The sequence below is a fragment of the Trichomycterus rosablanca genome, chromosome 1 (genome assembly GCF_030014385.1).
Source record: "Trichomycterus rosablanca isolate fTriRos1 chromosome 1, fTriRos1.hap1, whole genome shotgun sequence".
In the NCBI taxonomy this organism is placed as follows: domain Eukaryota; kingdom Metazoa; phylum Chordata; class Actinopteri; order Siluriformes; family Trichomycteridae; genus Trichomycterus; species Trichomycterus rosablanca.
Genome location: NC_085988.1, coordinates 30,252,660 through 30,280,193, shown reverse-complemented (window position 1 = coordinate 30,280,193; position 27,534 = coordinate 30,252,660). Strand labels below are relative to the sequence as shown.

The 27,534-nt window shown below is 38.1% G+C and overlaps 1 protein-coding gene across 1 annotated transcript; it reads right to left on the bottom strand.

Annotated features, from left to right (window-relative positions):
• Positions 1-718: 718 nt before the first annotated feature.
• On the bottom strand, positions 719-26,736 carry accs (1-aminocyclopropane-1-carboxylate synthase homolog (Arabidopsis)(non-functional)). Its single transcript, XM_062991294.1, has 16 exons — positions 26,062-26,736; positions 19,572-20,473; positions 16,985-17,044; positions 16,494-16,564; positions 16,073-16,142; positions 15,872-15,938; positions 15,013-15,110; positions 14,834-14,911; positions 14,645-14,745; positions 14,252-14,335; positions 12,609-12,654; positions 11,222-11,363; positions 10,910-11,052; positions 6,638-6,791; positions 6,069-6,533; positions 719-965 (listed from the first exon to the last, which is right to left on the bottom strand). Exons 1-15 carry the CDS (start codon positions 26,702-26,704, stop codon positions 6,124-6,126), a joined length of 3,069 nt encoding a protein of 1,022 aa, XP_062847364.1. The 5' UTR covers positions 26,705-26,736; the 3' UTR covers positions 719-965; positions 6,069-6,123.
• Positions 26,737-27,534: the final 798 nt, after the last annotated feature.

The window sequence follows — 27,534 nt, the reverse complement described above, 5'->3', positions numbered from 1 at the left end:
GTCTCTCTCTCATAACTAATGCAATTACGACCTCTGCTGGCTGATTGATGGCGCCTGCACAGAGATGAGAAAAGAGAGCTCTCAGGGTGTGTCTCTTCGTACACAGTGCTGAGCTGCACTGGGTGATAAGATGCATATGGCTGCTGCCCACGTGTTGAAGGGGGTGTGGGTTAGCTTCATTCTCCTCAGTCAGAGCGAGGATCGGCATTGGTGGAGAGGAAGCATCATGCAATCGGAATGTGACTGCAGAATATGTATTCCATTAATACAAAATTAACTTCTCAAACCCATCTAAAGCTATCATGCTAATATCATGTGAGAAAACATCCCTTTTACTTGGTCCCCCTAGCAGCTTGTCATGTTTGAAAAGAAAAATGTTAAGTATAGAGTATGGAGGTGGGAGCAATATGATAATTTTGACATTTAACCAAACTCAACAAGCCAAACAAAAGTTCCAAATAACTTAAAATTAGTTTCTAAAAATGTTGAGTCCAGTGCAATGTCTAGCCAATGTTCTGAGTTGAATCCCAATTAAAATTAAGCATTCTAAAATTGCAAGGTTGTTAGAGTGACCTTTGTAACCTTAGAACCTAAGAATTAAAAACAATTTGTCAAGATAAATAAGTCAACATTAAACCAGAACTGTTCTAAAAGCTAATAACTCATTACCATAGACATACCAAAGCTGTAATTGCCATCAACGGTTTCACAACACAAATACTTTTGTACATAGGTTTTTATTCATATTTAACAGTACATGGTCATAATGTGTGTAGTGGATATACAGTTTACACTGGAGGTACATGAAATAAGAAAAACTCAAGCGGTTAAATACTTGTTTCCCTCACTCTATTTAACATACTGTAACCAAACCTACCCACATTGTTCTCACCCCTGAGTCAATGATACGCTGTTTTTCAGAGAGCGGAGGTGGAAGAGGGGTTTCTCTGATGTCATGGTGTAACCTACACAGGAAAGAAGAACCCACTGCTCACTACACTACCAAGTATGGTTCAACAAAAGCCAACACTTTTTTCCTTACTAGGTTAAACATACCCTCAATCTGAAAGCAGCTTCTCTTTTCCTATTCTTAAATTAATAATTTTGTAATGTGGGTTTGTCTAAATAAACACGAGACATAATCAAACTTGAAAAGACTAATTCTTTATTACGAGGTGCTGTGTATTTAAAAGTTCAATTCCTGAGCATCATGATATAGAGAAATGTAAAAGGCTGCTACAAATCATTTATATTTAATCTATTAGTCTATTTAAAAATACATTTTACATGTTGTTGGAAGAACGAAGCATCTTTACTAACCAACTCGGTGCCAGTGTAGAAGCTAAATATTGTTTAAGATTTAGTTTTTTGTGATTTTGAATCATTCCAAAATAAGTTACAGGAGATTAACAATGGACAAGTAAAAATAAAAAATTCCTATACTAGGAGAAAACATTTGACAGTGGGAAAAACTCAACAACACAGAGTGACCAAAAGTAAGATTTAAATTGAGGTTTCCAGTAAGGGTCTTCAGGGTCTACAAGCAAACACTAGGCACAAGACAGTAATAGAGCAAACATATAATACATCTCAGGGTAATACACAACTGTTTGTGTATGTAGTCATCTGGTGTGTACATTCATTGATATTGGTATAAGCTTTACCTTTGTGGGCATACAATTACTGACTCTTGTCCGTTAGTGCCATTGCAGTGCAGAGAATGTCCACCACATTATCAGATGGGCTACATTCAGTAATTGTACACCCACACATTTCAACTGTACGGTAGGTATTCACTCAATGAGTAAAGGTTCAAATCTACAAAAAGCTTCAAGAACCATATAGCTCCACTTACTACACACTACACTCACTGAGCTAATTTGCACGATATGCAAAATCACACACATGCAAACTAGGCTCTGGATTTTAACACATTGTTTTCTCAAATAAACGCTGAGAATTTGAAGTGTGTGTAAGTGTAAATGTATATAAAATATCTAAATCAATGTCATTGCCAGATGCCAATCAAATACATGGGTGGAGCAAGCCAAGCAATCATCTGTAACCAAAACAATCATCCAATCCAATATTAAATCTTTACCATTTCAGAAGGGAAAAAGATGACTTAACAAAATTATATCTACTTATATTAGTAGGTGTTTTTTTGCTTTTACTACAGTATTTGTTTTGTTCTCATCACAGTGCTCTCTTCAAAATCACAACAATCAAAATAATTCACACACATATTGGTGTAGTGATATACTCATTTCACAATTTAGTTTAATTTATGACAGTTCACGATTCAATTTCCTCAACTGAACAGAATTAAAGTAACTAAAATGTGTTTCTACATTTGATTTAATGTACATTTAAAGCATTTACCAGATGCTTTTAAAGTGACAACTGTGACCAATTACAGTGAAAACAATTGAGGGTTCAGAGCCTTGCTCAGGGGCCCAACAATAATGGCGATGGTGGAGCTTGTACCACCTTGAGACCTTCTGATCAATATTTTAGTACCTTAACCACTGACCTAACACTGCATTTCACTATGTGCAAACCTGAGAGTAAAACACACATGTACTTACTGATTTCTAGTCTGAACATTTTTTCAACCTGTTCTGAAGTGCAAAATGTGATTAGACATACAGTCCTGCTCACCATTATTGGCACCCATGAAGTTTAAGTACATAATGTGGAATATCTCCTGGAAAAAAATGAATCAAGTGTAACAGCTTTTTTCTATAGGGAACTTGTGTTTGATACAAAAGAGCAAATGATAAACAACATTTAAAACTAAAAACAATGGGAGAGAAAAAATAGAAAAACCTAAAGCTTGCTGTGGCACTGGTATTGGCACCCTTTACAGTAAATCAGTATGGAAACACATTTTGACTCACCTGTGCTAAATCACAAATGAGAATCACCTGTGATAAGTTGTCAGTGCCCATGTGACATTAATTACCCAATGAATGATGACTTCAGTGTTTTAAAAAGCCACATGTTATTCCCTGTTCCTTTGTCACAATGGTGAAGACTAAGGAGCTGTCTGAGGACATCAGAAGTGCTATTATTAGCAAACACAAGACCTCCAAAGGGTATAAGTCCATCTCCAAAGACCTTGGTATCTCTGTTTCAACAGTGTGCAATGTTATTAAGAAGTTTGCCAAGCATGGAACAGTCAAGAACCTCCCTGGATGTGGAGGGAAGAGGAAAATTGATGAGAGATGTCTTCGAAGTTTGGTGCGAATGGTGGAAAAAACACCATGTCAAACATCCAAAGACCTGAAGGCCAACCTGGAACAGTCTGGGGTCATGGTTTCAATAAGTACCATACGGCGCACACTAAACCAAGCAGAGCTTTATCGGCGAAGGCCAAGAAAGAAACCATTGCTAAAGAAAAGACATAAAAAGGAATGACTCAACTTTGCCAAAGAGTACCTGGACAAACCACAATCCTTCTGGGAAAATGTTCTGTGGAAACAAAAATAGACAAAAATAGAGCTTTTTGGCAATGCACACCAACAGTTTGTTTACAGACGGCGCAATGAAGCGTATAAGGAAAATAACACCCTACCTACAGTTTAGCATGGTGGATGATCCATAATGCTGTGGGGCTGTTTTGCTGCGTCTGGTACTGGGGGCCTCGATCGTATCACAGGAATCATGAAATTGGAGAATTATCAAGAGATTTTAGAGCGAAATGTCCTACCCAGTGTAAGAAAACTTGGTTTGAGTCGAAGATCATGGGTCCTCCAGCAAGACAAAGACCCAAAGCACACATCCAAAAGCACGCAGGAATGGTTGAAAAGGAAGAAATGGACTGTTTTAAAATGGCCAGCAATGAGTCCTGATCTCAATCCCATTGAAAATCTGTGGGGTGAGCTGAAATCTGTCATTGGGGAAAAAGAACCCTGCAAACATTCAAGAGCTCGAACAAACTGCAAAGGAAGAGTGGGAGAAAATACCAGCTGAGAAGTGCAAGAAGCTTATAGATGGCTACAAGAAACGTTTGGAGGCTGTCATCACTGCCAAAGGGTGTGCAACCAAATATTAAGGAGGGGTGCCTTTATTACTGCACATTCTGTTTTTTTCTGTTTCTTCTTTAAAATGACAACATGTAAGCTGAAAAACAATGTTCTTCATTATATTACTTTGGACCTCCAATTAAAAAATCCTGATAATATAAAATTGGTACATTTCCATTTATTTCTGAAGATATTGTACAGGTTATGCAAAAAATGAAGGGGTGCCAATAATGGTGAGCAGGACTGTACAACCTGCATACTTCAGATATGTACTATGCTTGAATATGGTCTATGGCAAGGATATTGAATTATTTTAAAATAAAATATTAAATATTTTACCAGTACCATTAAACATTTTCTGATTCCAGATGTTGAAGCTTTGTGGAAAATTAAAATATCTGCACTATTATACTCCTGTACGGTAAATACACTGGCACAATACCAACATCAGCAAACAAGCCCAGTTCTGCCCACATGAAAAAAATGTCCAATTTAAGTAGGGAGGTGTCCTAAAGTAACATGCCTCTAGGCTGCACATTCAAAATAATGATCTGATTTTTTTCATTTGATTAGCTGGAAAAAACAATCAGTAGAAAGTCAGTATAATTGACACTACTGAAATGGCTCTATTCTACAGATACCCTTACCCTTAATAGGACAAAGAGGTGGTAAAACAGCCAGTGGATAATTGAGTGATCATTCTATGGCATGTGTCAAACTCAAGGCCTGCTATGTCACTTTATGTGGCCTGTGAGAGGTTAAAAGGCATATGATTGTCCTAAAATAAAAGTCAATCCTGCTTTAAAGAATACATTGTAAAATCGTACATAAACTGCCACAATGCATGTAGATTTTTTGACCCACAAAGGTACTCCATCCAGCATCCTGCCACTAGATTGCAGTGTTTCCACATCAGGGTTTAACTAAGGCAGTTTTCCAACAAGTGGAGCTGAGAAATATCTACAAATAACCCCAACATGTCTAAAAAGAGAAAGAAATATGCAGAGGAAAGAAAATTTAATGAAAGATGGTTAAGCGAATACATGTTTGTGCTTTAACTGTCTGTGTCCGTGGTAAAGGAGTACAATTTACTTTACCAAACACAGAGCTAAGTACGCTAAATTTAGCCTCCAAGACAAACTGTCCAATAACTAAAAGGCAGATTGCAATCACTGCAGGATATGTTCACAAAAGCTAGAGCCAAAAATGATGCAGCAGTGAAAGCTAGCTTTATTGTGGCTGAAGAAATCTCCTGAGCTTCAAAGTGTTTTTTAGAGAGTGAATTTTTGAATCAGTGCTTTCTAAAGGTGTGTGAGCAGGTGTGCCTCGACCAGATACAGACTTTTAAAAATGTTTGTTTGTCAAGAAACACCACTGCAGATCGAACTAGGAACTAGAAGGAAATCTGGCAACACTGCTGGCGAGACATGCGGCTTTATCATTACCTGTTGATGAAAGCACAGACAACACGGATACAGCGCATCTATCCCTTTTTATAAGCGGCATGAAGGCAGACTTCTCTGTCACTGAGGAGCTCTTGGATGTAGCTGCAATTTATACAGTGTTACAGTTACAAACAGCCCTTAACGCTGATGTGACCCTGAAAATGAGTTTGACAACCCTGTTCTATGGATTATAAGTAATTTGGTTTAAACAGTGCAACTGCACAGAATTAAAGTATAATAATCTGTTTTTAAGCAAAGGTAAAATATATAATGCTCATATTTGCATAATGTTACATTTGCTTTGGATGCATTTTTTACAATGCAATGTTACACCCCACTCTTGTATTTATATGTTTTCCGTGTGTGTTGCCATTGGTCCTTTATGAACAGCAACCAGACTGTTTATTTAAAATCTTAATAACATTAATAGTATTGTCAATAATAGTACAATGATAGTATTGTCAACTGGCACTTTGAGATTTGTACACAAATGTAAAGTGCGTTACAAATTAAATGTATTATTATGATTATTATTATGATTATTATTATTATTATTATTAATTTAAAAGAATACCAAACTCTGCTTATCACTTACATTAAAGTTAAAACACTGCCCCTTCCACTGGAATGTTGCACTCTTGAAATTGCTGTTAAATCCTGGCTCTGTCCAACAGATCTTTGAAAACATCAGCTTGTGTTGGGTCTTCTCCAGCAGCCAGTTTTGGTCTGTTCTTTTCCAGCCAATCAGAGGAGTGGATCTGCTGTCTCAACACACCAATCAGGGAGTCTAGAATCTCTGAGTTAGAAGTGGATTGGCCATTGTCAACAATTGGCAAGTCTTCATCAGCCAATAGCAAGTTTGCACCTACAGTTCCATTTGCTTGCGAATGCCCTTTTGGTGTAAGAAGGGCTGCCATTGTTGAGTCTTTGGAGCTGTCTGTATCACTATTGTCCCATGTCTTAGTGTAATGCTTTTGTGTTTCTGCCTTTGTCTTCTCATTATCAGACATCATGTTGCAGGCTTGAATTTCCTCTAAAGTCTTCTTGATTCTTTCAAGACCTGCACACACAAGGCAGTAAACATTTATTTAAAGCATACAAGTGATAGAGCCTCTATTAAAACCTAGTGTGATAAGCAGGATACAATGTAGTGTGCAAACTTACCAATCTGGAGGCGTCGGTGCTGGTCGGAGAAGATGATACGAAACCAGCCTGGCGAGGAGCAGCTAAAGGCCTGACCACAGCTCAGCAATACTCTGTGCTTCAGAAAACACTTCCATATGCACAGCTCCTCTTCACATGTTTGTTGCTTTAAATACTGTTTCATGTAAAAACAGGAATACACACACAAGTACACAATCATAAAACTCGTTACAGCAGCAATATCAGAGAGTTAGAAATGACTTACACTGTAAACACAAGGTAAATACTTTTAAACTGGAACACAAAATGTATAAAATACTATAATACTACTATAATTTGTTTTTTAACATGATTTAAATGTCAAATATACTAAACTGATACCTTTAAGAAAATCGGCTTTTAATAAGTCAAGTCAAATTTATTATATAGCGCTTTTTACAATAGACATCGTCTCAAAGCAACTTTACAGAATCCAGGACCAACAGACCAAAAACCCCTATTGAGCAAGCAGAGGGCAACAGTGACAAGGAAAAACTCCCTTAAAATTACAGGAAGAAACCTTGAGAGGAACCAGACTCAGCAGGAACCCATCCTCTTTAGGTGGCCTGAAGGATACTTTAAAAAAATGAATTTTTAATAAAACACAATTAAGCTAAAATAATATCCTAGATTTCCATAAACATCACACTTATAACATCTATTCATTACAAATGCCATAGAATTAGAACCATAACAAGATTTCTCTGTCATTATTGCTATTGCTATGTCATTTGACATGCTTACATTTTACATACATCACAACTTTTAACTGTACAACCCATATAACCCATTCTCTCAGTGCACAACCAATCCTTAATAAGTATGAGTACATTAAATAAAGCTGTCACTATTTCTGTAGAACTTAGTAACCAGTGATTAATATAACTTGGAAACGGTTGTTCATTTTGAAACCAGAAATGAGACATAAAGCAATTACAGATCTGATGCTCACTGACCCTGATGACAGTCATAAACATTACGGGTCAGTCACCCAGTTAACACCAAATACAATAATTAGTTCAGCACAGCTGAACAATAATTGATATAAATAGAATGAGCTGTTAATATGAATTCCAGTAAAAGCAAGAATAAACTGGAAGACATAAAAACCATTGCTCTGTTCCTCTGCATCAGTCCTGTAGTGCATGTTTTTTTTTCCAGATAAAAGTCCTTAATTTATGTTAATTATGAGTAAATCAGTTATTTACTTATACAACCACCATTTAATTGTCATGCATGACATTCATGCTGTCTAAGGAGGACCGCACAAGACAATAATGCTGTTGACTAGGCCGGTGGCACCTCTAAGACAGGCACAATAATTTGGGCATTTGGGTGTATTCACTTTTAGAGTTTTTTATTAAAGAATTAATCACAGTGTTTTGTTAATTTATCTTGTTTTAGCAGAATAATATTTCTTTTTATCTGTCAATCATTCTTTTCATCTGTATTAAAAAAATCACTTCTTGATTCAGCAGCAAGATCATAGTAGTGGTAGTGTACTGTGTGTACTGACAGTTACCACTGTACTTGGTATTAGGGCTGGGTGTCGCCACTAATTTCCTGGATCGATTCGATTCGATTCACAAGGTCCCGATTCGATTCGATTTCCGATTCGATTTAACCCAGTTAGGCATATTTGAGTTACATTAACAGGTTTTGTTTAAATATGTACAGATGTTCAGAGAACGAATGTGATAATTGTACAAAGAACACTCATTATTAAAAATATTTGTGTGTTTTGTTTACATAAATAATTAATCCAAAACAGAAAACAGTAACATTCATTTTTTATTATTATTTTATATGTCTGACACACTACAACATTGTAAATGTAATGTAAACATACACCTGGCTGTTGAACAGCTTATGCCAAGTTCACACTACACGACTTTCTGATTTGCCGGGTCGCTGTAATATTCACACTACACGACTCACAGGCGATGGGGGGTTTAACACTACACCATCTATCTCCAACTGGAATCACAGGCGAGCTTCTCTGGTCTCCAAAACTACGTTTTGTCACGAAAACACACGTGAGAAGTGATGAAAGGTTTAATGATACCACGTCCAAACATGCACATCAACAAGTAGCGAGAGATCAAAGTTTGTGCGCTGATGTAGAAAACGGAGAAAAATAAAGGAATCTGAGTGGATTTGGCAACACGAGCAGCATGGCTTGTTCTATAGTGAGTTGGAGGTTAATAAATATTTTGTTTTGTAGAGAACAATCAGGTCAGAAATACTGTAAAACTCATGTGCTGATGTATTCTGATAGAAACTATATTATCACCTGTACCACCTGTTTACAACCTCTCCCCTGTGTTTCCCCTCGCTGTTTCTCACATTGATTGAGAGCCGAGTTTTGATCGCAGAGCGAACACCGAGTTCCTCCTGAACCGTAAATCTACTCTAGCGCCGACCCGTCGCCGAGCGAAAATCAGGGCAAAAATCGTGTAGTGTGAACTAGACATAACTTGAGCTTCTGCCATGCTAAACTGATGTGCAGGTCAGATCTCGTTGCGCAAAAAACAGTGGCTGGTCACGCGAAATTAAAGGGGGTAACAGATTTCCGTGTACACCGTAAAAAGGGGCGTATTTAAAAGATCGATCTCGCGTTTATATGAATCGATATCGGATCGTTCAAATAAAGATCGATTCGAATCGAAAAATCGATTTTATAAACCCACCCCTACTTGGTATGTAAATTTTGCATATTTATTTATAAGGATGATTATTTATTTATTAGGTTTTTAATGTATTGATTTACACTTTGGTTACATTCATGACAGACTCCACACAGAAAAGAACCTGAACCACTCCACCTGGGTATTAAACCCTGGACCTTCTCGCTGTGAGGCAACAGTGCTACCCACTGACCCACTGTGCATATTAAAACTAGAACAAAGATTTTGGACTGATGGGGTAAGAAGCTATAACACCATTACAGACAGGGACATTTTGTTCTCTATGGGTGCTAATGTGCTCTCCTCCCTGATGTTATACCCCAAAAATATTCTGAAATACGTTTCTTCTCAAAAATGTATTTATAGTTTTAAGATGGGTTGTGTGAAACCACTGTGGTTATAAATATGAAAGCAGTCATTTTTAAATTCACACATACAGTATAAGACCTCTGTAAATGTCTGTGGTTGTTTGCTCATGAAGCCAAAAATGTGAAGTTTTTTTTCTGAATCCTATGCTAATCACAATTCATTTAAATCAGCCAGTTAGAAGAGTAGAAAAGATTAAGTTTAGGGGTGGTCAAAAACTGATACCATGCTTTAAAATATTGGGTGAAATGGTGTTACAACATTTGAAGTGACCGAGAGAATAAACAACAAAAAATAATGAGGGGGTACAATGACTACTGTTTACTGATTATTACCTTTTTTACCTCTTTTACTGGCTTCAAAGAATGCCAACAGAATGGTAATTAGCAAAGTGTCTGGCAGGCTACACTGTCACAAATATTAAATTATTGCCTAATCACAATTATACAGAGCTTTTTGTGTCCATTTGGGATAACCACAATTGACCATCAGGTTACAAGCCAACCTGATATGCATATTTCTTTTTTTAGGTTATAGAAATTATACACAGAAGTATTATTTAATACATTATAATTAAACATATTACATTTAAATATAATATGTTATAAATAAACATGATTTATTTATTGATAAAATTAACACATTTGGCAAAGTTGTTAGTTTCAGTACTTTCAAGATATAAAGTTAGAGGTTACATGCAAATATAAGAAAATCAGTAAACCTAAAAAACAAGTAACCTCTCAGTCAAAGCACAGATACTCAAACTGAAGCTGTCCTATTTTGGTTACATTATGAGAATAACTAATTCATTAGAAAAGGGAATTGTTATTTTTTGTGTGCCTGAAAGAGGTTACGTTAAAGGAGGGAGAAGACGGCCAGCAACAAGACGAATAAATACAATTAGAGGAACCATGAATAAGCCATTAAGAGGCCTGGGGACCCATACAGTTCTTGTTCTGGAGAAACACTATGTATATGGCTGCCAGAAGTAAACATTTATTGGCTCTTAATATTAATAATAATAATAATAATAATAATGAACAAGACATGCTGTAGCCACAGCCATTTAACTTGGATAATGCATGATGAAAAAACAGTTAATTCATTCTGTGAAATACAGAGTTCACAAATAGAAAATAACAGTCTACAAATTATTGGAATACAACATGAGCTTGTGTGCCTGATATTATAAGCACCTCACCTTGCTGAAGTCAGCCCAGATAAAGAAGCCTGCACCCTTGTGCAGATACGGAATGCCAAGCCTTTTCAGCTGAGTGGAGACATACTGATGGGCTTCCTGTAATCTGCGCCTGTTCTCCGGCAGAAAGGTGTTATTCACCCAATCTAAAAATATCAACAACAACACAGAATAACTATCAAAGTTACGTGAATTTGTCAAGGATCACTAAAGGCATTTCACAGTATCAAACCATGGCTGACATATTAAATGCACTGCAAACTAAAGCTGAAATTGTTATGTCTCAGTATTAAATTATAGAGAGATTGTAAGTACCTTTATCCTTCAGCAGCTGAGCCACCTGATGCTGTGTAGTTCCTGTTACTCCATGAAAGCAGCCCAGCTTATCGAGAGCCTGCACTAAATCGTTATTTTCAGAGTACAGCGTCCCCAACCGCATCCCTGCCATTGCAAAGTCCTGAACACACATCATGTCACACCACAATGTAAGAAACAATGTGAGATTAATAGCAACATTCTGTGTTAGAAAGAAATGTTATTGTGCACTAGCCTTACTTCTCAGTTATACAGTGATTGCCCTACCTAAACCTGACTTGATATCATATTAGACTCAATTGATATGCCACGATTAATAAGTCATTTTATAATTACCACAATGTCTTGTGTTTTTGCGCCCTTTCTGATTTTCTTTAATTTCCTTTTCATCCATGGAGTGACAAAATAAACCTATTGAAATGCAGGCCTTGTTTAACCCAGATAAGCTCAGCATTGATAATATTAAAAATAAACAAGGCAAAACAGTATCCATGGGAGAGTTGGAATGATGCTCTTTGGACTGATTCAAAAGTGTAAATTTTTTAGATGACATGGGTCCTGTTACATAAGTCTGACACAGTATTCTACAACAAGATCAACAACAACAATACCAACAGTCAGATCATTTGTTGACATAATTGAAAGCACAATTCATTCTATTCTCTATCCTGAAGTAGAATGCAGTCATTAGTCTGTGATCTGAAGCTCACAGAGTGCAAAGCGCAATTGGGTTGAGTAACAGGACAGCAATACAAAGCCAAGTTCACCTTTAAATTATTTTAAATAAACAAAATTAGGGTTTAAAAGTAGCCTATTTAAGGTCCTAATCTGAACCCCATTGAGAAGTAGTGGCAGGCTCTTCAGGACACGCAGTTTATGCTCAAAAGCCCCCCAACATGGCTGGATTAAAGCATTGCAAAAAAGGGTCAATATTTATTTCACAGTGATGTAAACATGGACTCCAGTTAGTGTCCAGAAGTGTTTGGTTGCAGATGTTGCTGCTAAAGGTGGCAGAACAATTTAAGTTTAGGAGGGCAATTACTTCTTAATTAATGGGTGATATAAGCGTGTTTCTTCATTTTGTACATGTATGCAAAACATGTGGAAAAAGCAAGTACTTTGTGTTAAAAAAATATGAAATGTTGCCTTAATGACAGAAAACCATTAAGGATACATACATGCTGCATTTTAAATGGAACAATTTTTACTTAACAAGTGCAAACATCTCATATTTTTGTCATCCTAAGCCTACATAAATCACAGGTTACTTTAAATTGAGCACAATAACAATATTGTAGAAAGTTAAGACATGACTGATGATCACAACATGAATAGAATTGTATGTTTGATGCAGATAAAATGCAGATATAGATTTATTTACTCTTACCTTGCTAATGCCCCACATAATGTGGGTCCTTTGAGGGTCTGGCAACCTAATGAGATACACTGTAGTTATTAAAGGCACTTATCTTGAGACAATGTAAAATATGACCCAAAATGTTATGTACTATTGTTTGTGTACACATTTAAATGTATGTATGAGGGTGGACTAAATAACAACAAATCTATACCAATATAAGGAGTAGGGCCACTTTTGTTCCAAGAACAGCTTATTTGCTATGCTGTCAAACAAGTTTCTAATGGTCTGTGCTCCAGACCTTCTTATAAAGCTTAATAATGTTTAATCCTGGTGATTTAAACCTTTGGTTTTTAACATAAATTCATACAGATGTAAGAAATAATTCTTTCACACACACACACACACACACACACACACACACACACACACACACACACACACACACACACACACAGTTTAAAAAGTGAAAGTATTTATTGGGCATTTAGGGGCTATCCAGTAAAGTGCAATGCATCCCTTTCAGTAAGCTTCTACAACCCAAATCAGAGAAAACATTGGCAGCATTTTGTACATTGACATTTATTTTATTGTAGACAGTATGAACCCAAGATATGTAGTGTTTTGCCTAATCAACGTAACTTCGTTTTCAGTTTTTGTAACAAATGTGTTAGAAAATGGTTGAAAAGTTTAAAAATAATGTTCCTCAAGAAAGATTGGAAGGAATTTGCATATTCCTCCCTCTACAGTGCATAATATTATTAAATTATTCAAGGAATTTGAAGAAAAGTGTGTAAAGGGTAAAGGCACAAGCTAAAGCTGTGATTTCCGATCAAGAGCCATCATTCTTCAATAGCTGATATAACCAACATGGGCAAGGGATTACTTTGACAGACTTTTGTTAAGCACTACAATACAGAGTTACATGCACAAATGCCACTTAAAACTTTACTGTGTCAAAAAAGCCTTATCTTAACAATTTCCAAAAATGACAACAAGCAACAAGTTCAAACACCAGGGACTGTAATGTTATGGGGTTGTGTCAGGGCCCTTGGCAAAGGTGATGGCAGCATTTATGCAGAAAAGTACATTGAGATCTTGGAGCAACATACGCTGCCTTCAAGACTTCATCTTTTCCAGAGACACCCATGCATTTTTCAACAAGACAATGCAAAACCACATGCTGCACACATTACAAAGACATGGCTGCAGAGGAAAAGGGTACAGGTACTGGGCTGGCCTGCCTGCAGTCCTGACCTGTCCCTAATACAGAATGTGTGGAGAATTTTAAAACAGGATGTGTTTACAGGAAGAATAGGATGAAGTAACACCTGAAACACTTTATCACTTGGTATCAGAATCTATTTTTGGTGCAATGTTTTTTTAATTGCTGTGAGACGGTAATGGCAACATTACAAAGTGGTAAATGCCTTACCATCCCAACTTATTTTGGAATGTGTTGCAGGCCTGAAATGCAATAATGGACGTATATTAACAAATAAAACGAAGCTGACCAGTCAAAACATGAAATATCTTTGGTTCATCCTGTCTGCAGTTAAATAATAGTCAAAGTAAATGTAAGAAACACTGTGTCTTTTTATTTTTTTCTGTTTTAGGATTGTACTTTTCACCAGTGTTTCTTTTCATGGATGGCATAATATCATTATTGTTACCTTTGTAGACTAAGAACACTGGTAAACAAGCCATCGAACACAGACAGCATGTAGATTTCATCCACAACTGCATGCAGCTCATGTCTGTAGTAAACAAAAAAGGGGAAAAAACTGTATCATCTGAGACACAAATTGCTGTTAATGAATCAATTACAGGGTTTATCACAGCCTTAATGAAAGTTCTTAAGACAATAGAATCCCCCTTTTAGCAATAAAAAGCTTAATTGCACTTAGTAAAATTAATGTAAGCATGCTGCAATAATGGATAATTGCACACCACAGGGGATGATCAAGTAGTAACTGTAGCACCAAGCAGAGCAAATTAGGGGTGTACGAAACCTTTAATTGCCAAATATATTTAGTCAGTTTTAGATGCACATTTAAAAAACTGACTTTTTGGCAAACTCCAGAAAGCAGGTCATCTCTTCTGCTGTGTAGATCTCCCCGAGTGGATTTTGTGGGTTAACCAGGATAAGAGCTCTTACATTCACCCCCTAAAAAAAACAAGCAGCTCTTTCATTTTAATGTGTATTTATTTGAAGTGTATGTGTATGTGTGTAAATCATGTACTTTATGAATCACCTCTTTCTTTGCACTCTGGAGAGAGAGCTCCAGTTTTTCAACAGTGAGGTGAAATGGCTTGTCATCATTTTGGCTGGGCTAAAAAAAACAAAATATGCATAAAAACATGCAGAATAGAAAATAACATCGTATATTATATACAAGAGACACAATGGACATAAAGCACACTTGGTAATTACCTCACTGTCAAGAGGAACATAGTAGAGTTTTACACTGCCATACAAATCAACATCCTCCATAATCGCACCATAAAAAGGGGTTGGGATGAGGATTGCATCTGCAAATCACATATACACAGTGAATTACTCGCCATATTAATATAAAGCATACACTGCAATACAACTGTTATTGCAGACAGCAATGTAAACCACATTTAATCATATCATATGTGCAAAAATAGAAAATGTGGACACCCCTTCTTGTTTGTGTGGGTTGGATATCTTATGGGATAGTTCTATTGTTAAGGTATACACTATACAGCCTCTATAGACAAACAGTGATCTTAAAAATGGCACCGTTGCCACCTTTTCAACATGCCAGTTTGTCAGTTTATTACCCTGCTATAGATGCCCTAGTCAGCTTTAAGTTATTGGTAAGTAGAAATGTCCAGAGCTTAGTCACAAGGCAAAAGGCGGTAATTAATTAAGGCCACAGAATACTAAAGCACATATGGCATAAAAACTATTTCTCTGTTCGAGTTGTCTGATAAAAAAATCTACTTTTGGTGCATGTCAGAACAACGTTATCTGCCTAACATTGGAAACACTGGGTGCAAGCTGGAAATACACTGCATGCAGGGCAGAAAAACCTCCTGACAGGGAGCCAATCCACCACTGACCAAACAGACTCACAATAACTCACTCACTAGCACAGAAATATGGGCAACCCAAAGTTTAATCCACTTCTGGCATGTTTTACAAGGTAGAAGAAGAAAAACAGACGTTGTGACTAGAGGTGAGGATTAAATTCATGTTCCCATGAGCTGTGTTGCCACTCTGAAGAGAAATAATGGTTTGGTGTTTGCCCATGTGTTCTTACCATCAGGATCACAAAGTACAGCTGCTAATGCAGAGAAAAGAGAGCCACAACCATTCATTACAACCACCTAAGAGAGAGAGAGAGAGAGAGAGAGAGAGAGAGAGAGAGAGAGAGAGAGAGAACAAGAGAGAACAAGAGAATGAGCAAATATGTTTTAAAAAGATCCTGCTGATCCTGATTAAGTCATTAAAGGAAACTCACATTTTCGGCTTTTAGCGGCTTTGGAGAATTGCAGTGCTCTGACAGGAACTCAGCCACTTCCTTTCTTAGGCTGTAAAAATAAGATTTCTTTCACTGCACTTAATAATGCCTCTATAGAATTATAGGTAAAAGGGTGTTTTGTAAAAGTAAAGCCCAACTATTTATATTTCTAAAGTGATGTTTTAATGTACAATAATTTTCTCTAGAATAGTAATAGTAGAATTTCTCTACTATGTTTGGTGTTGACATCTTAGTTCTGTAGTTTTGCAAATATCTAAAATAACCTAAAAACACCAAAATAGCTGAGTCATTTTATTATTTATACATAGATTTATATTCAATTGCCAGCAAAACTTATTACAGCTGATTACACAAAAAAACTAAATACGAAAAGCACATAGAAGACAAAAAGTTGTTATACAAGAAATGGCCTTTCCAGTCTGGGTACTGCAGCAGAGATGGCTCCACATAAAGCATGTCAGGTTGCACCAGCTGTAAAAAAAAAAAAAAAAAAAAAAAAGATTAATAAATCAATCAAGTGCAGCAGACTGGTAAGAGCAATAATTTTAACATTTCAATGCATGATAACTAGCGCTGTCAGACTCAAATGTTGGGGCTCAACTGTACCAGCACATAAGTGGGCATCATTATATGTGTGTGTGTTTGTGTATATATTACTAACTAAAGTCCGACACGTCTGCTCAAGCTTATGGCTCATAAGGCTACACATGAGCTGAATCTGGTGTGTTGGGAGGGCAAACCAAAGTTGAAAAACCCTGCTTAACACAAAAATCTATAGAACAATGTATTCACTATTTTTATGGCTTTGCATAATTTTAGTCAAAAAACGAAACAGAAAGATCAGGCTCCTTAAGTGTAACTAAGTATAGTATTTTAATGAAAACCCCTCACCCGTTGCTGCAGGAGGTCCAAGCATAGCTTGTTCTCACTTGTTCCCATATTAATAATGCCCTGAAACAAAGTGAAAAAACAATACATTCACAATAAAGAGTCCCTTTATTATTTCTGAGTTCCGAACCCGGATCAAAGCAAAAAAAATTTAAATGCTGCATAATACAGGAATAAAAATACAAATCAAACTGTATTTGTGAGATTACCCTGTATTATACTGTAAGCACAATCCTAACCAGTTTTATAAAGTAGCCAGCTGCTTTGTTTTTCCTACAGTTTTACAGCTGTTCGTACATATGCTGAACACTTGTTGGCTTTTCCCAATGAAAACTACATGTTGAGGAAACATAATTTACATATTTTCAATATTTCAATAAACAAGCAAAAATGTCACTATTAGTTATATTTAACATATTAAAAATCCACTAAAATCCACCAAAAAACAAAAAAAGGAGAAAAACAGACAACCAACTGTGTATATCCAAATTATAGAGTGAACAAAATGCAGAAATAATGTTAATAATTCCATAAACACACATTTACAGGAGAAAACCGGCAAACTTTACCAAACAAGCCAAGCCATGAATTCCAAGGAACTGTCTGTGGAATTCTGCGATCAGATTGCAGCAAGGCATAAATCAGGACAAGGATATAAAACAACATCTAATGCTAGTCTTCCCAGTACCACAGTGACCTCAAAAAGTTTTCCTAAAGTAAGAGGTAGAACAAAACCAAATTCTTATAATAAAAGGGCTCCAAAGGTCCTGTGCAGAAATTGGAGAGCTTGTTGGATGGACAACCATTTCAGCACTCCATTGATTTATTATCTTTAGAGTGGCAAGAAGGAACTTTGGCCTAGTACTGTAGTTTGCTAAATACCATGTAAAGGACAGATTCTCTGATCTGATAAGATGAACACTTTGGGCAGAGCATCAAACACAATGTCTGGGAGAAGAACAGGCACTGCACAAAACCTGACTGAAGCCATCTTTACAGTGAAACATGGTAGTTGCATCATCATTCTGCTTTTCATGCAGCAGACACAAAGAGACTGGTAAGAATTAAAGAAGGATGAATGAAGCCAAACTATATGAAAAGCGTCTATGAAAAAACCTCTGACAGACAGTTCATCTTTCAAAACAACAATGACCCCAAACATAAAGCTAAAATAAAACTGGAGTGGCTTAAGCCAAACCCCAGACATAAACTTCATCAAACGCGTGAAAAGGCTTGAATAGGACAAGTCACAAACGCTCACCATCCATTCTGATGGAGCTTGAGAGTAGCTGCCATGAGGAGTGATATAAATCACCCAAACACAGCAAAGAGAAGACAGAATGTTCTGGAGAAACACTATCCATATGATCACCAGGAGTCGAAATCAACTTTATGGCACTTAATAATAATCATAAAATTTGTAGAGACAAAGACAAAAAGACTTTTAGCTATAATTGCTGCCAAATGGGTATTGTGTCAATACTTAATGCTTTAGAAATTTAATTTCATGATTCTTAAACTCCAAAAACCAAAAACATGTTCTAATTTCATCCTTGGGTAATTAAGTGTAAAGTGTAGGGATGTAGCGATACACTCTACCCACAATGCAATACGATTTACGATACTGGGTTCACGATATGATTTTTCCCAATTCTTTAAACAAAATGAAATTGAAGACAAATTATGACAAAGTTTCCTTTTATTATTTCTATTAAAAAAAAAAAAAAAATACTGTATTTGTGCTTATCTTTTATTTATCTAAATAATGAATTTTATTTCTGATCTATGCCAAATAATGCTTATTGTGTAAAAAAACTAAAATGAAATTTTAAAACAAATCCAACATTATATAAATAAATGAATAATACAAAAGAAAGTATCCTCACATAAATACATTTGGCTGGAAAATCCCCTACCTGGCAACTTTATGAAGTGCCATCAACCAGGCAAGGTGAATAGCACCAGTGCCCTCTGCTGTTTAAAGTAAATATTGATTCATCTTAAATGAATAACCGATTTGAATCGTGGCACATGTGCACCGATTTTTAACTGTCCTGAGGTGCATCGTTACATCCCTAGTGATGGAAAAAACTAGCAATTACATAAATTTAAAAAATCAGGGGGTTTGAATACTTCTGAATCAACTGTACATTAATAATTAAAGTACGAAGGATCTTCAAAAAGTTTCCACACTTTTATATTTTCTTTGGAAACTGTGAGGAGGAGTAGTAATTGGTCGTATCCGGGAGACTGAGAGAGTCCGGATTTAGCGCCATCAGATTTCCACCTTTTTGGACCGCTCAAAGAAGCTTTAGGGGGAAGAAGATTTTCATGTGATGATGATGTGAAAGCAGCGGTTACGCGCTCAGTGGTTACGCGCTCAACCAAAAACATTTTTTGCTGATGGCATTAAAAAGTTGGTACAACGCTGGGGAAATGCATCAAAAGGTGACTATATAGAAAAGTGATGTTATTTGTTTTTAAAATTCTTAATAAATAGTTTTTAAAAGTGCGAAAACTTTTTGAAGAACCCTCATACATTGCAGTTACTGCCTAAATACATCTCACATTACATGAGTGGAGTACTCACATCAGGGTTGCTATTCTCATCATACTTGTTGGCATGGTATTGTGAGTACCCCTCCTGCAGAATTCCCTGATGCTGGCAGATCCTATTGCCTCTCTGGGACAAGAATTTGCTGGGCTTGAGTGTCTGATTGCCCGTTAGCAGGCTGGATCCTGAGGGGAGTGTTGAGGCCTTAGGTGAGAACTGTGCTGAACATGAGGGGGTGAGAGGAATAGAAAAAGACGCTGATTCCGACATTGCTGGATTGAGGTTAGATATGTTGGTTCTGGCGTCTCCATTGTCTGGTCTCTGACCAGTCTTTACTGATTGGGGTACAGTTGAGAGTTTGGAAGGGGCTGGATGAGACTGGTGAATAAAGGAGTCAGACATTAACTCTGACACTCCAGGTGTATTAGTACCTCCTTGATCTCTCTGTAGTGTTTTGGTTGTAGATAGGGAAGTCAGGTGACCAGGCGGATGCACAGAAGGCCCAAATATAGACGTTTGCTCTGATGCTGTATTGGTATCCAAGTTCATATAGTTGCTGTTTCCTTTGGCTGCACTGAAAGCCCCAGTAAGTAAAGAAATGATACGCAGCTCATGCTCCCTCTCCTGCTGAGCCCGTCTTTCCTCTTGTTGTATCCTATGCTCCTCAGCCCTTGCCTCCTGCTGCAGCCTCATCTCCTCCAGGGACATATATCTCTCCTCCATGACTCGCTGCCAGCTTATGAAACTAGTCAGTGCCTTCTCTAGCATTCTTCCACAGCTGCCCACTTGTACTGGCTGACGCCGTTTCCTTTGAGGGATTGTGCTTGAATGTTTAGGACCTCCTAGGTCATCCTGGTTAGCCTTTTCTGTGTTTTGTACAGGAACTGCTGCTGGGGAAACAGCTGCACCAGAGGAACCAGCCATGTTATCACTAAAACCTAGAAAAAGAGATATTAAATGAAAGTATTATAAATATACAGTACATGAAATCAATATTAACACAGAAATACAGTTGTTGTCATTCTGTATCAACATTTTACACTTATTCACCCACAATAACATCCATCTAAATCTTGCCATGTCCTACACCCCCTTCTTTGTCGCCCCAACCATCTACATGTCCTCCCTCGCCGCATCCATAAACCTACTCTTTGGCCCAACTCTCCTCTGGCCTGGCAGCTCCATTCTCAGCACCATTCTTCCAATATAACTCATATCCATCCTCTGCACATGCCCAAACCACATCAATCTCTCCTCCCTTACTTAGTCTCCAAAACATCCTACCTGTGCTGTCCCTCTAATTACCTTATTCTTCATCCTGTCAAACCTTGTCACTCCATAAAAGAATCTCAGCATCTTCATCTCTGCCACTTCCATCCCCCTCTCCTGTCTTTTTGTCAGTGCCACCATCTCAAAGCCATCCAACATAGCTGTCTTATAAACTTTTCCTTACACTCTGGCAGATACCCTTCCATCACAAATCCCTTACGCCATTCAATGCCACCCATTTGACCCAGCACTCGCTTCCTCACCTCTCTACCACACTCTTCATTACTTTATTTTACACTGAACCGAAGTAGATATAATTGTCCGCTTTTATCAACTCAACTCTTTGCTACTTAACCTTCCAGCCACTCTTCCTTTTATTCACAAACATACACTCCATTTTACTCCTGCTAACTTTCCTTCCTCTTCACAATGCATACCTCCATCTCTCCAGGCTCTCCTCAACCAACTCCCTACTCTCACTACAAATCACAGTCCAGCTCTCTACTCTCACTACAAATCACAGTCCTGCTCCCTACTTTCACTACAAATCACAGTCCAGCTCCCTACTTTCACTACAAATCACAGTCCAGCTCTCTACTCTCACTACAAATCACAGTCCAGCTCTCTACTCTCACTACAAATCACAGTCCTGCTCCCTACTTTCACTACAAATCAGTCCAGCTCCCTACTCTCACTACAAATCACAGTCCAGCTCTCTACTCTCACTACAAATCACAATCCTGCTCCCTACTTTCACTACAAATCACAGTCCTGCTCCCTACTTTCACTACAAATCACAGTCCTGCTCCCTACTTTCACTACAAATCACAGTCCAGCTCCCTACTTTCACTACAAATCACAGTCCAGCTCCCTACTCTCACTACAAATCACAGTCCAGCTCTCTACTTTCACTACAAATCACAATCCTGCTCCCTACTCTCACTACAAATCAGTCCTGCTCCCTACTTTCACTACAAATCACAGTCCAGCTCTCTACTCTCACTACAAATCACAGTCCTGCTCCCTACTTTCACTACAAATCACAGTCCAGCTCCCTACTTTCACTACAAATCACAGTCCAGCTCTCTACTCTCACTACAAATCACAGTCCAGCTCTCTACTCTCACTACAAATCACAGTCCTGCTCCCTACTTTCACTACAAATCACAGTCCAGCTCCCTACTTTCACTACAAATCACAGTCCAGCTCTCTACTCTCACTACAAATCACAGTCCAGCTCTCTACTCTCACTACAAATCACAGTCCAGCTCTCTACTTTCACTACAAATCACAGTCCAGCTCTCTACTCTCACTACAAATCACAGTCCAGCTCTCTACTCTCACTACAAATCACAGTCCAGCTCTCTACTCTCACTACAAATCACAGTCCAGCTCTCTACTCTCACTACAAATCACAGTCCTGCTCCCTACTTTCACTACAAATCACAGTCCAGCTCTCTACTTTCACTACAAATCACAGTCCAGCTCCCTACTTTCACTACAAATCACAGTCCAGCTCTCTACTCTCACTACAAATCACAGTCCTGCTCCCTACTTTCACTACAAATCACAGTCCAGCTCCCTACTCTCACTACAAATCACAGTCCAGCTCTCTACTCTCACTACAAATCACAGTCCAGCTCTCTACTTTCACTACAAATCACAGTCCTGCTCTCTACTTTCACTACAAATCACAGTCCAGCTCTCTACTTTCACTACAAATCACAGTCCAGCTCCCTACTCTCACTACAAATCACAGTCCAGCTCTCTACTCTCACTACAAATCACAATCCTGCTCCCTACTTTCACTACAAATCACAGTCCAGCTCCCTACTCTCACTACAAATCAGTCATCCACGAACATTATAGTCCATGGAGACTCCTACCTAACCCATCAGCCTGTCCATGACAATAGCAAACAGGAAAGGACACAGAGCTGACCCTTGATGCAGTCCCATTTCCACTTTAAACCCATCCTTCTTTTCTACTGTACATCTCACCACTGACACACTGTCCTCTTGCACTATCCTCACATATTTCTCTGCCACTCCTTATTTTCTCTTTACAATACCAACGTTCCTCTTTCGAACCCTATTATAAGTTTTCTCTAGATCTACAAACACGCAGTGCAACTGCTTCTGGCCTTCCCTATACTTCTACATCAACATTTTCAAAGCAAACATTACATCTATGATGCACTTTACTGGCATGGAGCCATATTACTGCTCACAAATCCTTGCCTATTTTCTCAACCTAGCTTCCACCACTCTTTCCCAGACCCTTATGCTGTGGCTGATTTAAGTTTATGTCTCTGTAGTTGCTGTAGCTCTGCACATCACCCTTATTCTTGGAAAGCAGAACCTTTACACTTCTTCTCCAATTCTCAGTTATCCTCTCACATTCCAGGATTTTGTTAAATAATCTCATTGAAAACTCCACTTCCATCTTAACGAAAAATTTCCACACCTTCAACCTCTCTCTTTGCTCATCAAAGTACTCTTTCCACCTTACCACCTTATGAAATATAAAAGACTAGTCTAACAATGTAATGAAGTGGTTTATGCTGTTTTGATGTCAATGCTGTAAGTTCATTAAACACCCACACAAAACTTACATAAAGCGGCAAAATTTAAGCCCACAATAAAGCATATTTATTGCAATGTGAACATTGTACAACTTTTAACTTTAAGATATAGCAATATAACCAAATGAATAAATTACTGCAACGTGGATGGTTGCAAACAAACTACAATACTTTGTGGTGGTGGTGGTGAAAACTGTCTTTTTAATACATAACACTAACATAAGTTAACATAAGCAGATCCATAATCAGAAATCCAGAAAACAGGCAAAGGTCAAACCATGAGAGCAATAATCAGTAAATGCAGACACAAGACAGTAAACCATTTTGTTCAAAATCACCAATCATTTACTGTTAGTAACAACTGAGTAATAAAAACTCCCGACATTAGACTAAACTCACAATACTTTTTTCTTCCAGCTGCTCCTGTATTTAGGCATAGACAGTGCTGATCAATTTAGTCTGTATACCTGATTTGGCACAGGTTTTATGCCGGATACCTTTCCCCAACACAACCCTCTTTATTTTATCTGGGCATGGGACTGGCACTAAGAGTGCACTGACAAGTGCACCTTCCAATGGACAGGCTGTTCAGCCACCCTCCAACCCCTGAGAGAAACCTAACAGTAGGTGGCAGCAAAGTTCATCTATGTCTGGCTGGGTTCACATTATACGTTTGTGCTGGCTGTGGCTTTGGCTTTGTTTCCTATGGAGTGAGGTGGTGGCACTTACTTTGCATTGCACATTGCCACTTTGTGTAAGAGTAACAAAAAGCTAAGCTCACATGATTATGTCTGTCATACCCATGAATTAAAAAAAAAGCTAAAATTCAAACAAAACACCCAATAACAGGTGTTAAGTCATGTCCAATATGGAGAGTATATTAAACACAATTATAATTAAACAATCTGTTTCGGGTTTTTTTTTCTTAACCCCTCCTAGTGACATTTCTCCCTCATGGGAGCATTCCTATCATGTGTGCAACTACCTTCCACATCAAAAATGACACAACAATACCCATCATGAGTGTAAAACCCACACAAAACATATGTTTAATCAACCCCATAGCAATCTCCATCACGACTATGTCAGACATCCCCATTTTAAGTTCATCAACCTTAATGAGTGTAATAGCCGTCAACATTATTAGTGTGACCACCATTTTCACAAGGACAAAAGCATGCTAAGTATTTGACTTTTTCACTGGTGTACTCGACAACCAACATCATTCTGCCCTACTGTTCTGCTCTCCCCTACTATGCCCCCATGCTGCTAGGGAGACAGCATTAAAAGGAGGGATGCAACACAGTCGGAATGGAGTCGGAATCACTAGCAACTGGGATAGAGAAAAAGGACCCTGTGCAAAGTGCTTTCCATTATGGACAATCAAAATCACCCACTGCACACAACTTTTCTGAAACAGAGAAGTGTGTTCAGTGGCAGACTATTGTCACAGAGCTGCTCTACTGACAGACTCAGAAAATCCTTTGTCCCCAGAGCCATTAGGCTCTTTAACTCTTTGTGGGGGAAGGAGGGGGAGTGTTAGCTGAGAACTGAATGTAACAGAATTGTGGCACATGTATGTATATATTTATGTATGTGGGTGTGCACGTGTGTGTGTGTGTGTGTACATTCATGCACTGACAGACACATGCACCTCTGTGCACATCCATCTGTACATTTTTTATCTTTGCACTGTAGACCACTTTATAATTCATACCTTACAAGTAGGGCTGTCACGCGATTAAAATTTTTAATCAAGATTAATCGTGATTAAAGAACCAAATTAGTTGCAATTAATCGCAAACTAATAACTAAGCAAAATATGAACAGTTATGCACATTTTTATTGAACATGTTTGCCAATAAAAACATTCATAAAATGATGACAAAATTATTAAATATAAATTATTTTTAGAAAGCCAGCCAATACCTATATAGAGTTAACAGCTACCCATCTTTCAGCCAGTTATTTAAAATGAGTCTGTTCACATTATCTGACAAAAATGAGGATCTTTTCCTGTTCGTAACCCTGCCACTGAAAACAGGCGCTCATAATATGAACCATTTCTAGATGCAACACCAGTGGGGTAATTATGAGCTCATGGGCCCCAGTGCAAAAAAAATGTTTGGGCCTCAACAAATTGCATATGCTGATAGCTGATGAGAATGAATTAAAAGTACTCACTCAGAAGTTACACTTCAAGTCCAAATTCCTGCCTCTTTTTAATGCACAGTTTTAGTTATTTTAATTTTACTTAAAGAAAATATTGTAATATAATAATAACGACCTGGCGAGTGCAGCCAATGAGGGGGCAGTGAGGTGAGTGGCTGAGTTCATGTCATGGAGGACCCCCCCTCCTGCCATGGGCCCGGTGCACCAATTAACAACAGCCCTACTTACAAGTGATACTTTACAATCAATACCAGCCTTACAATGTATACCGAAATCACATCTCCATATGTATGCACAGGTCCTGTTGTTGTGATTATGCAGGTACTTGTTTGTATAATGTGAATCTTTATAGTGTGTACTATTACTTTTGATCTATGTAACTTGCTACTGAGGTCTTAATTTCCTTTAGGATTAATAAAGTATCTAGTCTATTGAAAACTACTAAATAAGCACTTTTGAGAAAGTAGTACGAGTTTTTGAATGCATCTATGGGCTCTGTACCTGAAGGAGACCATCCAGCATATGGGGCTGCGCTTTCACCCCTAACTGCTGCCTCTCCTATCTCCTCTTTATCTTCTCCAGCTGTTTTACAGTCTTGTTCTTCCTCCTCTTCCTCTTCCTCCTCTGAACAAAGCGGTTCATCTGCACTCAGCAGCTCTTCCTCGCCATCTGCATTCAGCTCTTCCAACTTAATCTCCATGAGCTCTCCCGGTTTAGGTGGACAGCTGAAGGTGAAGGAGGAGGTGGAGGAACTGGGAAAGGTCTGGTGCACGTTTGCGTTGCCCCACAGAGCACAGTAGGAGGAGGAGGAAGAGGAGGAAGAGGCGGCGGGTCGACTACTCAGAACTCGATCTAACACATCATAAAACTTGCGGGCTCTTCCTCCGCGCGGGGTTTGGTAGTTCTCTTTCATGCGCCGGTAATCCAGCTTCAGTTTCTTTATCTTGTCCCGGCACTGGTCAGCACTGCGGTAAATTCCCCGGTCATGCAGAGCCTCCGCTATGCGATTAAAAACGTGCTGGTTCCTTATACAGCTCTCAAGCTCGGTCTGAACCGCTTCATCCGACCACAGCTGTAACAGCTGCACCACCTCAGGCTCGGACCAGTTACTGCCGCGTTCATACTTTCTACTGGGAAAATCCATTTGAACTCCTTTTAACTGGGAAGATACAATGCTTTTCCTTATGGACTGATTAAATATAATGTAGTTCTGAATCTCATATCATGTATATTACCAACAGCCACATCTATCACTCTTTAAGCAAACAAAACGGGCCGGGCTAAATTTACATCCGGGTTTACCGCACATGCGTGCTGTCTTTATTCCGGGACAACTTTGTCCCGTGCCAACGCCGCTGCACTAATAAGTCTTGTCCAATAGAGGGCGCATTAGAAAAGCAGAGTCTCTATTTGACACAATTTCCTATACAAGTGCACTATATAGTGAACACTGGCGTACTATGCACTACATAAAGCGATTTGTAGTCACTAGTAAGTCGTTTGTGACCAAGCCCCAGTTGTATTTAACATCTTTTCACTCATTGTTTACATTTACATTTTGGCATTTAGCAGACGCTCTTATCCAGAGCGACTTACAGAAGTGCTTCCATAGTAAACATTACCTTACTCTAGTTCAAGTAAACAACAGTCCAAGAACACAAATCTGCTAAAACATGTTAGAATCTTTTTTTCTTTTTTTTTTTTTTTTGAAAGAAATGAATAAGAGTGTTAGTAAGTACAAGTCAGCTTAAGTTCTTAGTAAAGTTGTGGGTTTTTAAGCGTTTTTTAAAGACAGCAAGAGACTCAGATTTTCGGACAGACAGAGGAAGTTCGTTCCACCACATGGGTGGAGAGAATAGCCTTGATGCTTGTCTTCCTCTAGTCCTGGGTGGAGGATCAAGTCGAGCGAGACTAGTAGCTCGGAGGTTGCGTGGTACAGAGCGTTTGTTTTTTTGGTTCTTTAGTTCACAAGGT